At 50.5% G+C, this 13730-nt stretch overlaps 3 protein-coding genes across 4 annotated transcripts; 1 reads left to right on the top strand and 2 right to left on the bottom strand.

The window, feature by feature from the left end:
- The first annotated feature begins 1869 nt into the window (after window positions 1-1869).
- Window positions 1870-4767, top strand: LOC118314838 (protein ALP1-like). Its single transcript, XM_047333187.1, has 4 exons — window positions 1870-1950; window positions 2113-2874; window positions 3580-3697; window positions 3926-4767. Exons 1-4 carry the CDS (start codon window positions 1898-1900, stop codon window positions 4370-4372), a joined length of 1380 nt encoding a protein of 459 aa, XP_047189143.1. The 5' UTR covers window positions 1870-1897; the 3' UTR covers window positions 4373-4767.
- A 570-nt stretch (window positions 4768-5337) lies between these two features.
- On the bottom strand, window positions 5338-8472 carry mphosph6 (M-phase phosphoprotein 6). The gene is made up of 5 exons (XM_035641548.2): window positions 8156-8472; window positions 7219-7331; window positions 5996-6086; window positions 5801-5898; window positions 5338-5630 (listed from the first exon to the last, which is right to left on the bottom strand). The coding sequence occupies exons 1-5, from the start codon at window positions 8201-8203 to the stop codon at window positions 5498-5500; spliced, it is 483 nt and encodes a 160-aa protein (XP_035497441.1). The 5' UTR covers window positions 8204-8472; the 3' UTR covers window positions 5338-5497.
- A 93-nt stretch (window positions 8473-8565) lies between these two features.
- On the bottom strand, window positions 8566-13112 carry snx20 (sorting nexin 20). Of its 2 annotated transcripts, XR_004794730.2 has the most exons (5): window positions 12869-13112; window positions 12583-12662; window positions 12306-12448; window positions 9898-11067; window positions 8566-8864 (listed from the first exon to the last, which is right to left on the bottom strand). XR_004794730.2 is itself a non-coding variant. In XM_035641547.2 (4 exons), the coding sequence occupies exons 2-4, from the start codon at window positions 12647-12649 to the stop codon at window positions 10396-10398; spliced, it is 882 nt and encodes a 293-aa protein (XP_035497440.1). In that variant the 5' UTR covers window positions 12650-12662; window positions 12869-13112; the 3' UTR covers window positions 9253-10395. The 2 variants fall into 2 exon arrangements, 1 of the variants encoding a protein (XP_035497440.1); XM_035641547.2 differs by lacking the exon at window positions 8566-8864 and having other exon boundaries at window positions 9253-11067.
- Window positions 13113-13730: the final 618 nt, after the last annotated feature.

Genomic DNA, 13730 nt, shown 5'->3' with positions numbered 1-13730 from the left:
GTGAAATGTTTTCAGGTCCATATTTCAGGATTTAGAATTTCCGAAAAGTTTTTAATAAACAACTTTGATGATTTGATTAAAGATTTTTTTTTTCTAAATTTACATTCAACTTCCTCCGTCAATGGTGAAGAATGAGACAAAAATGTTATATCATTTTATTTAATATATGTAAACTTCATCTGCGTTTGTCAAATCAAACAATAGAAAATGGAGATTTGAAAACAACAATTTGACCTGTGACACACCAGGACGCCTCCAGCCGTGTGTTTACAGATGTTAAACTGTCTCAGCTTCAGGACCGACAGATGTGTCCCCCCCCCCTCCAGCCTCACAGTCAGACCAGCAGGACGCCACGTCCCTCAAAGCATGTATGTTCCATGTATGTTGGAATATCTGATGGATCATCTGATGGATCAAGTGCTGATTCTGTTGTTGTTGTTTGTGTTAATGTGAGTGAATAATTAATACAACTCTTCATGTTGTCGTTCACAGCAGTTTGTTGGCTCACAGCGCCCCCTGCTGCTGCACACAGGAAGTACGTCACCTGAGACAACACTTTTCATCAGTTATTATATTTCAGCTACACAACAAACAGAAGTGTTTGATGTGAGACAGATGTCCCATGAGCCTCCAGTGACCTGAAGAACATCACTCAGCAGGAAGCTGCTCCACGTGCTTCACTTCCGGTTAGCCTAGCCGCCGCTAACCTACACATCCGAGAACACGACTGTTTCCATCAGACTCAGGGTGAAACATTCAACACTGTCGTCATGACGAGAGCTGAGGAGAGGAGCCTCGGTGCTTCCTTTCATAGCTCCTTCCTAAGAAACTTTATACTTCACAGCTAAATATTATAAACTAATATGTAAAAAAGTTCAAAGTGTCTAACTTGATAAGTGAATAATAATAATAATGATACATTTCATTTTTAGATGTGTAGATAATGAGTGAAGGTATATATATATATATATATGTGTGTGTGTGTGTGTGTGTTATTGATGAAGTTGCAGCTGCGACACAACAACAAACTAATGTTTACAGAATTCAGTTTATATTTCTCTTCATGATAATTTCTAGTTGTATATTTATTTCTCTTTGACTGTAACAAAACAGTTTCCACCGTGCATTAATAAAGTATATTTCTCATTCTGAGTATTCAAAGTTTCCTCAGATTCAGTTCATCATGTGAGTCTGATGCTGGAACAAGAACATATTTCTCACCTCAGACTGATTGATTGATTATTGATTATAACTGGTGACACCGACTCTCCTCAGTCTGTTTGGTTCCCGGGGCCTCGGGGGTCCTGGAGGAGGAGGGGCCCCCTGCAGGCCACGCCTCCCCACAGCAGACGGCCCTGCTCCACCTGAGGCAGTCAGGTGCATGCTGGGAACTCAGAGTGGAGAAGGTTCCTCTGCAGCTCCAGCTGTCGTCTCCTGCTGGTCGGTGGATCAGAACCGTCAACACCTCCGACTGTTCCAGAGGACCAGGATGTTTCTGAATATCAGCTGCAGATTAATGTAACGGATCAGAACCATATCAACCTGATCTTTACTCTTCAGCCTCATAAGACTGGACTGTTCTGTTTACTGGACTACACCAGTCCAGTAATGTTTACTTATGTACGTTCATGGACTAAACCGTTTATTCAATTCAATTCAATTTTATTTGTGTAGCGCCAAATCACAACGTACATCGTCTCAAAATAGTTTACGGGACTAATCTGTTATGAGTATATGTGAATGAAAAGGTCCAGTAACAGCCGGTTCCGGTTCTCACTGGAGAACAAGTGATGAAACGGGAGTGAAGGGCGAACTGGGGCGAGGGGGCGGGGCAGGAACATCTGACTCGCCCACGTCATAAACAGGCGACGCGCCGTTTGTTTACCGGAGGGTGAAGATGGAGCCGGACACGGAGGACGTCCCGGCCCCGGCCCCGGCCCCGGAGGACGTCCCGGCCCCGGCCCCGGCCCCGGAGGACGTCCCGGTCCCGGCCCCGGAGGACGTCCCGGTCCCGGCCCCGGCCCCGGCCCCGGAGGACGTCCCGGCCCCGGCCCCGGCCCCGGAGGACGTCCCGGCCCCGGCCCCGGCCCCGGCCCCGGAGGACGTCCCGGCCCCGGCCCCGGCCCCGGCCCCGCTCCCGCTCGTGTCCGCGCTGGGCCTCGGGGCTCCTCCGGTGCTCGGGCCGCAGGTGTGTGAGTTGTACCGGCTGCAGGTCGCGGAGCTGCGGCGGCGGCGGCAGCGGGAGATGATGGAGCGCGAGCGGCGGCGGCGCCAGTACCTGCGGCGGAGGAGAGCCTTCCTGCTGTCGTCCGTGGCGGCCGCGCTCAGCCTCCTGTCCACCACCAACAGACCCGTGTGGGTGCGGGACCGCGGCCCGGGACAGAACCTGTGGGCCGCGGCCGCGGGCTTCGACGACGAGCAGTGGAAGGCGCAGTTCCGCGTGTCGCGCGCCACGTTCGACCACCTGCTCCAGCTGATCGGCCCCGCGATCAAGCGCCGCAAGACGAACTACCGCGTCCCCATCGAGCCGCGCCGCCGCCTCGCCATCACCATGTGGTGGCTGGCGCGCTCCGGGGAGTACCGCTCCATCGCCGACATGTTCGGGGTGGGCATCGCCACCGTGTGCACCATCGTGCGCCAGGTCTCCTCCGCCATCGTGGAGCGGCTCTTCCACCGCTTCGTGTCGCTGCCCAGCGGCCCGAGGCTCGACGCCGCGCTCCAGGCCTTCAAGGACCGCTGCTACCCGCAGTGCGCGGGCGTGATCGGCGGGACGCACATCCCCATCGCGCCGCCGAGGAACAACCCGGACCACTACATCAACCGCAGCGGCTGGCACTCCGTCATCCTGCAGGCGGTGGTGGACCACGACGTGTGGTGAGAGGGGGGGGGTGAGAGAGGGGGGGGGGGGGTGAGAGAGAGAGGGGGGGGGGGGGTGGTGAGAGAGGGGAGAGAGAGAGGGGGGGAGAGAGAGAGGGGGGGCGGAGAGAGCGGAGAGAGAGAGGGGGGGGAGAGATGAGGGGAGAGAGATGGGGGGAGGGGGGGAGAGAGAGGGGGGGCGGAGAGAGGGGAGAGAGATGGGGGAGGGGGGAGGGGGGGGAGAGAGATGGGGGCGGAGAGAGCGGAGAGAGAGAGAGAGAGGGGGGGGAGAGATGGGGGGAGAGACGAGAGAGAGAGAGAGAGGGGGGGGAGAGATGGGGGAGAGACGGGAGAGAGAGAGAGATAGGGGGAGAGAGGGGGGGGAGAGGGAGAGCGAGAGATGGGGGGGAGAGGGGGGAGGTGAGAGAGAGAGATGGGGGAGAGAGAGGGGGGGGAGGGAGAGCGAGAGATGGGGGGGAGAGACGGGGCGGAGAGAGCGGAGAGAGAGAGAGGGGGGGGGAGAGACGGGAGAGAGAGAGAGAGAGGGGGGGGGAGAGACGAGAGAGAGAGGGGGGGAGGGAGAGCGAGAGATGGGGGGCTGAGAGAGAGAGAGAGAGAGAGAGAGAGAGAGAGAGAGAGAGAGAGAGAGAGAGAGAGAGAGAGAGAGAGAGAGAGAGAGAGAGAGAGGACGTGTCACGTGACCTTGTGTCTGTGTGTCGGCAGCTTCACCGACGTGTACGCTGGTTGGCCCGGGAGCAGCAGCAGCGCCACCGTGCTGAGCAGCTCCGACCTGTACCTGAAGGCCGAGGACCGACCGGACGGATACCTGTTCCCCCGGGAGGTGAGGGGGCGGGGCCTATTGATCCTCTCTAAATACAGTTTATATACAATCAATAACAATATCAGCATTGGAATTCTGGTGAACAGTGTTTTGACGTGTTGCTTTGATTTCACAGTTCACTTCAGTCAACACTCTCACACACACACACTCACACACACACTACTTTGTGTTCCATTAACCTGCTGGTCGTTGACCTGGTGTGTTGACCTCTGACCTGGTGTGTTGCAGCGCTCGCTCCTGTCCGACGGCGTGGAGATCCCAGTCCACCTGATCGGCGACGCCTCCTTCCCCCTGAAGCCGTGGCTGATGAAGGGCTACGTGGAGGAGCAGCAGTTGTCTCCGGAGCAGCGCCGCTTCTCCTACACGCTGTCGTCCGCTCGCTCTGCGGTCGACGTGGCCTTCGCTCGCCTCAAGGGGCGCTGGCGCTGCCTGCTGAAGAAGAGCGACATCGACATCTCCATGGTGCCGCGGGTCGTCGCCGCCTGCTGCGTCTTGCACAACATCTGCGAGCTGCGAGGCGACAGCTTTCTGCCCGAGTGGAACGTCGACATGGCGCCTTCCGACAATTATCTGACGCAGCCGGACGTGGAGCCGTACGCCGGCGACACGTACTGTACGGCCGAGGTCATCAGAGACACCGTCACCTACAACCTGCTGAACATCCTGCAGTACTGACGGCAGGCGCCATGGCGACGGGAGACGAGCGCACAGGAACTCCTTCTGTTCGTACTGTAACTCATGGACAGAACAAAGACTCAAACTGTTTATTTTACTGGACTGTTCCCACTTTACATATTTTAGAAACATATCAACTGCTTTTGTGAGTTTTTGTATAAAAATTGTACATGAAAACTGTCAACTGTTTCTGTTCTGACTCTGGACACGTTATCTGTTTTAACTGAAGCTCACATCGTCCTGACGACCTGAACATCGACGTCTCTTTAACTTATAGTTACAGTTAACGTGACTTTTTACAAACATGGTTCCATTTCAAAAGGACTCCATCGCTAGATGTTTTAGTAAATATTATATTAATGAATATTATGTAAATAAATCATTTTAAAATCCAACTGTATATGTATTACATTCTGACTGTAGCTGTCACGGTTTCTCCAGAAAGTTCATTGTGAGGTGCAGATTGATATTGAAATATTAATACTTCCAATTCAGACATTACCTGTTCTAGATGTGTCGCTCTGGCGACGTTTAGCACTGAGTTTGGGAAAATGTTTCATTAGATTTTAGAAAAGTAAGATTGTTCAGAGTTTCAGTCTTGAAACACATTTTTTCCAGACCTGGAAATGACTAAATCAAATTCCATCTTGCGTCGGAACCCTGTACATCATATGACCTGAGCCACGACGCCAGGTTACTGTCTTATCACGTAACTACAGGAGGAACGGGTGGACAGGCTGTCGGCTGCGGTTCACAGCTTCACCACCGGATGGCGCCAGAACATTACAAAGATCACACACTGGCGCTTTGACATTGTGAGACAGGTTTTCTACCAAGAGAATAATTTATGGAAACTATCAGACATTTACTGACTGTGACTGATTGAAGTTAAAGACTTGTTGTGGACTTCTGATGCTCTAGTTCATGAATTAAAGAAAAATTTTGAAGAATAAACAAACGTTTAGTTGAGTTCAGTTTTTAATGAGCCTGAAAACTGTCCCAGCTGCTCAAAGATGAATATTAAAAAATAAAAACAGGATGTATAACATCCACCGATTCTCAGACGCTGACGTTTCCATAAAAAACACGGCAGCGGATCGTCCGAGTCGTTTCCATGACAACAGTTCAGTCTTGAGGTTTGAGAAAAACTTTCTTCGTGCTCGTCTCCGTCACGTTCTGATTGACGTCCTCGTCTGTCGACGTTCGCTGGCGCTTCTTCGCAAACTTCCTCTTCATGCTCCCGACGAGACTTTCGTACCTGGATTCAAGGTGTCAATCAAATGTTCAGTGACGTGAATCAGTCAAAAATATGATGAAAACAAAAGATTCTTTTAAAACGTTTGATTAAAAACATCCTGAAACCTCATTTTCATTATTATCGGCCAACGTTACTATGACGACAGACGGACAGTGTTTCCTCCTCGTTACCTCAGAGCCATTTCCTCGTCGGTGACGTCCGTCTGCATCCTGCTCGTCTCCTCCTGTTTCTCCTCCTCGTCTCTCGGGTTCATCAGCGTCATCAGCTTCTGTAAAGAACAACAACAGCAACATGTTCACACGTCGTAACCGTCTTCGTCCTCTTCGTCCTCATCATCCTCTCAACATGTACGGACTAGAACAAACCTCCACTTCTGGATTAAACCCTCTGAACGACATGCGGCCGAACCTCAGGTCCTCACAGGGAACGAAGCTCTTCTCCTCCACCAGCAGGTTCCTGAGGGGGGAGGGGCCAGGGAGGGGGAGGGGAGGGGCCAGAGACGTCATATGACAAGAAACACGTGGAACACCTGACGACAGCACATTAACATCAAAACCTTCATGAATTCGATGCACAGGTGACGAGTTTTACCAAACTATAAATTAAAATAATACATGAGGTTTTATATTAAGCAGTTAAAAATGGTGACGTTCTAAGATTCTGGTGAGAGGCTCTGTGTGAAGTTCTGGTGTGAGGTTCTGGTGTGACGTTCTGTGTGACGTTCTGTGTCAGGCTCTGGTGAGATGTTCTGTGAGAGGTTCTGGAGTGAGGTTCTGTGTCAGGTTCTGGTGAGACGTTCTGTGAGAGGTTCTAGAGTGAGGTTCTGTGTCAGGTTCTGGTGAGACGTTCTGTGAGAGGTTCTGGAGTGAGGTTCTGGAGTGAGGTTCTGGTGAGATGTTCTGTGAGAGGTTCTGTGAGAGGTTCTGGAGTGAGGTTCTGTGTCAGGTTCTGGTGAGACGTTCTGTGAGAGGTTCTGGAGTGAGGTTCTGGTGAGATGTTCTGGAGTGAGGTTCTGGTGAGAGATTCTGGTGAGAGGTTCTGGAGTGAGGTTCTGGAGTGAGGTTCTGGTGAGATGTGCTGTGTGAGGTTCTGGTGAGAGGTTCTGGAGTGAGGTTCTATGTGAGGCTCTGGTGAGATGTTCTGTGAGATGTTCTGGAGTGAGGTTCTGTGTGAGGTTCTGTGTGAGGTTCTGGAGTGAGAGGTTCTGGTGAGAGGTTCTGGAGTGAGGTTCTGGAATAAGGTTCTGGTGACAGGTTCTGGTGAGAGGTTCTGGAGTGAGGTTCTGGAGTAAGGTTCTGGTGAGAGGTTCTGGAGTAAGGTTCTGGAGTGAGGTTCTGGTGAGATGTGCTGTCTGAGGTTCTGGTGAGAGGTTCTGCAGTGAGGTTCTATGTGAGGCTCTGGTGAGATGTTCTGTGAGAGGTTCTGTGAGAAGTTCTGGAGTAAGGTTCTGGAGTGAGGTTCTGGTGAGATGTGCTGTGTGAGGTTCTGGTGAGAGGTTCTGGAGTGAGGTTCTATGTGAGGCTCTGGTGAGAGGTTCTGTGAGATGTTCTGTGAGAGGTTCTGGAGTGAGGTTCTGTGTGACTCTCACTCTTTAGCCCGGAGCTCCGGCAGGTCCAGGTACCAGTGCTCGTCGCTGATGATTCTCCTCTCGTCCTCCTCCAGCTGCTTCTTGGTCTCGGCGTCCAGACCTCGCTGCATGAACTGAAGATACGAGCCACATCATCATCATCATCATCATCATCATTATGACATCATCGTCATCATCACGACCATATCTCTCAAGTGAAGCAACAATGAGAGAACAATAATACTAAAACCTTCAGGAACAGTAATAATAATGATAATATGTGATCAGTGTTTGTCACCAGAACTACTTTTGGTTGCACCATATTTTGTCCTTGAAATTATGGCGATAAACAATATTTACTGTCTTTTTAGACCTTTTAGTGACACTGACTCATGTGGCCCTGGTCCTCCACGACGTGTCTGCTCAGAAATGTGATCCAACGTTTAGAAAAATACTGAGCAATCCACAACCTGACATGTTAACGATCAAACTAGTGATTTATGAATCATACGACGAGAACACACGTGGACATACCGTCTGTTATTGAGTTCATATTCACGTATCATAGATTTATCATTTATTAAGAAACAAACGTGTTTGTGTGTTGATCTTTTCATCGTCGTGCGAAGTATCAGAGCCTGAATGTCGGTACCGTGACGTCACTATAATATACACATCATAACCATAACTCACCTCATCCGTACAGAACATTTCTAATGTTTTAAAAGCTGAAAATACAGAGAAATATATAAGAGCACAAACAGATGGAGTCGAACCGGAAGTACAAGAGAAGAACCACGTGTTCGTGGATTGTTACGACTCGACGTCGAGTTCACTGGATGTTTCAGCGGCTTCAGAGCTTCTGATGAGACTCAACATCCCGGAAGTGACTGGCTCCACAGCGGCGCTCGACCCACAGCTAACAAGCTAACAAGCTAACACCGTTAGCATCACTCACCTTCATGCGCAGGAGGTTTCTGGAGAGTTTCACTGAGTCGCTGCTCATTGTGACCGGTCACAGGGACGAGGGGAGGAGATGGAGAGAGAGAGGGGGAGGAGAAGAGAGGGAGGAGAAGAGGAGAAGAGGAGGGTAAACGTTCGTCTCCAGCCACGAGGAGCTCGCTGCTGCAGACAGAAGCTGTCGATCGTCGAGCAGAGTCCAGCTGATCCACCTGTGACGTCATCAATGAGCAGCTCCGTCAGCGCCGCCGCCGCCTCCTCCTCCTCCTCTTCTTCTTCTTCTTCCTCTTCTTCGTCTTCTTCTTCTTCTTCCTCTTCCTCTTCTTCTTCGTCGTCTTCGTCTTCTTCTTCTTCTTCGTCGTCGTCGTCGTCTTCTTCTTCTTCTTCTTCTTCTTCTTCTTCTTCTTCGTCTTCGTCTTCTTCTTCTTCTTCGTCGTCGTCGTCGTCCTTTTCTTCTTCTTTTATTGTTTATGGCGGTTGGTCAAACGACGAACTGGCGCATTACCGCCACCAACCGGTGAGAGTGTGTATCTGACTCACTGACACCATCTCCCTTTCTTTTCCTCCTCCCACTGTTTTCTTCTTCAAGTTCACTTTCATCATTCCCCGATTTCTGTTGTGCTGATGTTCACTGTGACGTCAGTTGGTCTTTTCCAAGTCACCCGCAACTTTGTCTGCGATTTCACTTCCTATTACACCCGAATGTGCTGGAACCCAAAGAAACGTACCTGAGACCCATCACATGGAAGTATTCTGGGTAGCAATTACACTTTGGTATTTTATCTTGATTTTCATAGTGTTCAGTTTTAATGATATATTTTGTGACTATATTTACAGTCATCTTGACTGTAATGTTTTAAATGTTTTAAATTTTGTTTATTGTTCATTCATAATGTTAGGCAGATTCAATTCGTGCCCAGACGGTGGTCGCTCTACACGTGAGCGGGCCATGAGGACCTATAAATGCAGTTTTTAGTTGTTTTCGTCCTCGTATCTTTTGAATCTGCGTGGATCTTGTTAATGTTGATCAGCATCGCTACAGTAATATCAGAATGATTTTCAGATGAATGCACGATTCAAAAGATGAATGCACGATTCTTTAGATATTCGTATTTGTAATGAGGATTAATGACACAGTGTTTTGAGGATTGGAAGATCCTCAAAAATGGGGGATATGTAGAAGCAGAATGCGTCCTGATTGTAAGCGATGTGAACAATATCTTGTTGATGCTAAACATAATCATGATGACGCAGATGTGTCCTTGCTGTGACTAAATGAACATGTGACACCTCAGGCCTGTCTCGGAGATGGTGGGTACAGAAGAACTGTTCATCCATATGCACATTGAACTGTCCTCCTTTTGTGAACCCCAACTCGAAATACACGTCTGAACCTGCTCATGGGCTTCCCTGACTTGTGTTTCTGCAAACCTGCGGAAACCTGAAAATACCTCAACAATCCTCACACACCTGTCAGAAATATATGAACTGACTGTTAAAGACTTGAATCTGTTTCATGAAGAAGAAGAAACAACATGGTGAAACTTATTGTTGGGAAATTCCTGAGTCTTCAGTTTTGTTGAAATACAGTTTGTGTTGTTGAGTAATCTGTGATCACACACACATTTCCATCACAAACTTAAACGTGTGTGTGGGCGGAGCCTGTGCTGGTTCATGTGTGTGACCAGGGTACGTGTTTTTCACACAAAGTGTTAGGAGGTGGATAAAAGAATTACTTACTGGATTGAATCAGTAACTCTGAGGAATCCTTACAACTACAACTCCCATGATGCTTCACTGCTTCACCACAACAACAAGCTACTGTACGTCTGGCGGTGGTTCAACCTCTGGTGTCGTGGTCCGGCCTCAGGTGTCGGTGGTTCAACCTCAGGTGTCGGTGGGTCAACCTCTTGTGTCGGTGGTTCAACCTCAGGTGTGGTGGTCCGGCCTCAGGTGTCGGTGGTTCAACCTCAGGTGTCGGTGGTTCAACCTCTGGTGTCGGTGGTTCAACCTCAGGTGTCGTGGTCCGGCCTCAGGTGTCGGTGGTTCAACCTCTGGTGTCGGTGGTTCAACCTCTGGTGTCGGTGGTCCGGCCTCTGGTGTCGGTGGTTCAACCTCTGGTGTCGGTGGTTCGGCCTCAGGTGTCGGTGGTCCGGCCTCAGGTGTCGGTGGTTCAACCTCAGGTGTCGGTGGTCCGGCCTCAGGTGTCGGTGGTTCAAGCTCAGGTGTCGGTGGTCGTCAGAGAAACTCCTGCACCACTAACTCCTTCAGCGAGCAGCAGGACACCTCCCCCCTCTCGGCATCCCTCAGTACACTCAGCTCCTCCTGTATCTGAGCCACCGGATGTCCCAGCTGGTATCCCACATCCACCAGCAGGTCCAACAGCGCCGCCCTGTGGCGCTTCCGTCCGTAGCGTCTGACGGCCGGCAGGGCCCTCTGAGCCGTCGTGAACGCCTGCTCTGGTTGGTCCAGGTCCCGGTGACAGACGGCGAGGGCGGAGAGTGTGGGTACAATCAGGGTGGGGCTCTGCCACGGCAACAGCTTCTCCTCCATCTCTAGAACTCTCTGCAGCTGCTGCAGGGCGAGCTCGAACTGCCCCGCCCGCAGCAGCCCGTGCGCTCGCCTCTGCTCCTGCTCAGTGAGAAACCTGGGCAGGTGAGGAGAGCGGCGAACGCTGCGGACGGCGTAAACTTCTGCCAAATAATCCTGGAGCGCCACGCGTCGCTCCGCGATGACGTCGGGGCTGAAGTTCCCTGTCAGCAGTTTACGGGGGAGAACCACCTCCTCCAGCTCCTCGGAGAACTCCTGCAGCAGTTTGTGGTGGAAGCGGGAAAAGTCGCTGTAGCGGCGCTCAACAGAAACTCTGCAGGAATCGAAGCTGCCGGAACGCATCACCACGACCTCGTACACCTGGAAACACGAGAAAACAAAACCCATAAGACACCGAACCATGAGTCTCACATCTGAGGGTTCTGGAGGTTCTTTCTGAGGTTCTGGTGATTATCCAGTAGGTTCTCTTGATGGATGATTTAAGTTCTCAGGTTGTCTAGAGGAGGTTCTACAGATGGTTCTAGTCATTAAGAAGGTTCTAGAGCTCCTTTGTCCTTTATGAGGTTCTATTATTATTGAGGACGTTTTCAGGATGTTCCCGGGGACAATGTGAAGGTTCTGGAGGTCTCAGGTTGTCTCATGGTTTTCTTCTTAGGTTTAAGAGGTAACATAAGAGGTTCTACAGATGGTTCTAGTCAGTAAGAACGTTCTTGAGGTGCTTTGGGTTGTTCTATTGATTATTGAGTAACCTCTCAGGATGGTCTAGGTGGTTTTAGGTGTGTTCTGGAGAATGTAGTGGTCGGTCATGAGGTTCTACAGGAGGTTCTAGGTGTGTTCTGGAGGATGTAGTTGTCAGTCATGAGGTTCTACAGGTGGTTCTAGGTGTGTTCTGGAGGGTGTATTGGTCGGTCATGAGGTTCTACAGGTGGTTCTAGGTGTGTTGTGGAGGATGTAGTGGTCGGTCATGACGTTCTACAGGAGGTTCTAGGTGTGTTCTGGAGGATGTAGTTGTCAGTCATGAGGTTCTACAGGTGGTTCTAGGTGTGTTCTGGAGGGTGTATTGGTCGGTCATGAGGTTCTACAGGTGGTTCTAGGTGTGTTGTGGAGGATGTAGTGGTCGGTCATGACGTTCTACAGGAGGTTCTAGGTGTGTTCTGGAGGGTGTAGTGGTCGGTCATGAGGTTCTACAGGTGGTTCTAGGTGTGTTCTGGAGGATGTAGTGGTCGGTCATGACGTTCTACAGGTGGTTCTAGGTGTGTTCTGGAGGGTGTAGTGGTCGGTCATGAGGTTCTACAGGAGGTTCTAGGTATGTTCTGGAGGATGTAGTGGTCGGTCATGAGGTTCTACAGGAGGTTCTAGGTGTGTTCTGGAGGGTGTAGTGGTCGGTCATGAGGTTCTACAGGAGGTTCTAGGTATGTTCTGGAGGATGAAGTGGTCGGTCATGAGGTTCTACAGGAGGTTCTAGGTGTGTTCTGGAGGGTGTAGTGGTCGGTCACGACGTTCTACAGGAGGTTCTAGGTGTGTTCTGGAGGGTGTAGTGGTCGGTCACAACGTTCTACAGGAGGTTCTAGGGGGGACGTTGTGTTCTCGTGTCTCACCACGTGTTTGGACAGAGTCTGCTCGATAATTCGACTGGACGGGATTTCAAACAGCAGCCTGACGGGTCGATCGCGCTGCTTCACGGCTCTCAGGTTCTGCTGCAGCTGCTTAGTGGTGAGACCAGAACCACCGGGGACTTCGTCTGCACACACACACACACACACACACACACACACACACACACACACACACACACACACAGAGTCAGGCCTCCAGATCAATGACAGTTGATTCTATCCTGAGTTGTTGTGAAATAAACAGACGTCTGATCAGAACCTGGAGACAAAGTGTCCGTCTGAGTCTGGTTCCTCTCTGGTTCTGCTTCCGGTTCTGGTTCTGCCATCACACCCAGGAACCTGATGTGAAGCACAGAGAACACGAGGTAACGTGTAGATTCATAGTTTGATTTGACTTCACGCTCACATCTATTGACTCATCCAGGACGTTTGTGTTTCAATGATCAAATCATGAACATGTTCTGTGAGTTTTCGATCCATTGTGTTGAAATGAAAACATGAGTCGTCAGATCGAACAGGTAATGACTTGAAACCAAGTGTCTCACCTCCAGGTCCAGAAGACGTCGGTTCTGTTGGTGCAGAGACGAGCAGAGAGACGAGGAAGTGAAGAGGAAGTTCCTCCGACGAGCGACAGAGCAAAGTGAAGAGGGAAGTGAAACAGCAGCGTCAGATGTGAAACTACACTGTGGTTTGTTTTATGGCTCCTGATAAACCAGGCGGGTGGGGTTTAATCTGGATCAACTCACCTGACGGGACGTCACTGTGGTGAGGGGCGTGGTTAACAGAGAGGGGTGGGGTCACCATGTGGTTGTGTGTGTCATTGTGTGTAGTTGTGCGCTGTTGAGTGTCTGTGTGTGTGTGTGTGTGTGTGTGTGTGTGTGTGTGTGTGTGTGTGTGTGTGTGTGTGTTGCTCACCAACACTTGTCCTATAAAACAGATGAGAAGTCTGGTTTGATGTCTTGACTCCGCCCTCACCACCAGGTTACACAATCAGAGCTGATGAAGATAAAGTTTGTATCATAAAAAAATAAAAGGCACTTCACCAACATCTGCCTCCGCTTCTCTTTTATACAGATATTTACGCACAGATCAGTGTCTGTGCAGATGAATGTGTGTGTGTGTGTGTGTGTGTGTGTTCCTCACACTGCTGCTGGCCTGACACCTCATGATGTCCTGGAGCGACCGGTCCTCCCAGGTCACCTGACCAACAGAAAAAGAAGAGTCAGACGACAGACGGACACAGAAACCTGTCTGGACCCGTCTGGTCGAGCTTTGCTCCGCGACGTATTCCACTCGAAAAGTATCAAATTTGAGAGAAGTAGGGGGCAGATGAAAACTCAAACAACGTTCAAAGTGAGGAAACGGAGTTGTGAGTCCGAGGCCTGTGATCAATCACAACCTGTAGAC

Source organism: Scophthalmus maximus, chromosome 7 (assembly GCF_022379125.1).
Source record: "Scophthalmus maximus strain ysfricsl-2021 chromosome 7, ASM2237912v1, whole genome shotgun sequence".
NCBI lineage: Eukaryota > Metazoa > Chordata > Actinopteri > Pleuronectiformes > Scophthalmidae > Scophthalmus > Scophthalmus maximus.
The sequence above is the reverse complement of the archived record's forward strand: the minus strand, read 5'-3'. Positions and strand labels throughout refer to the sequence as shown.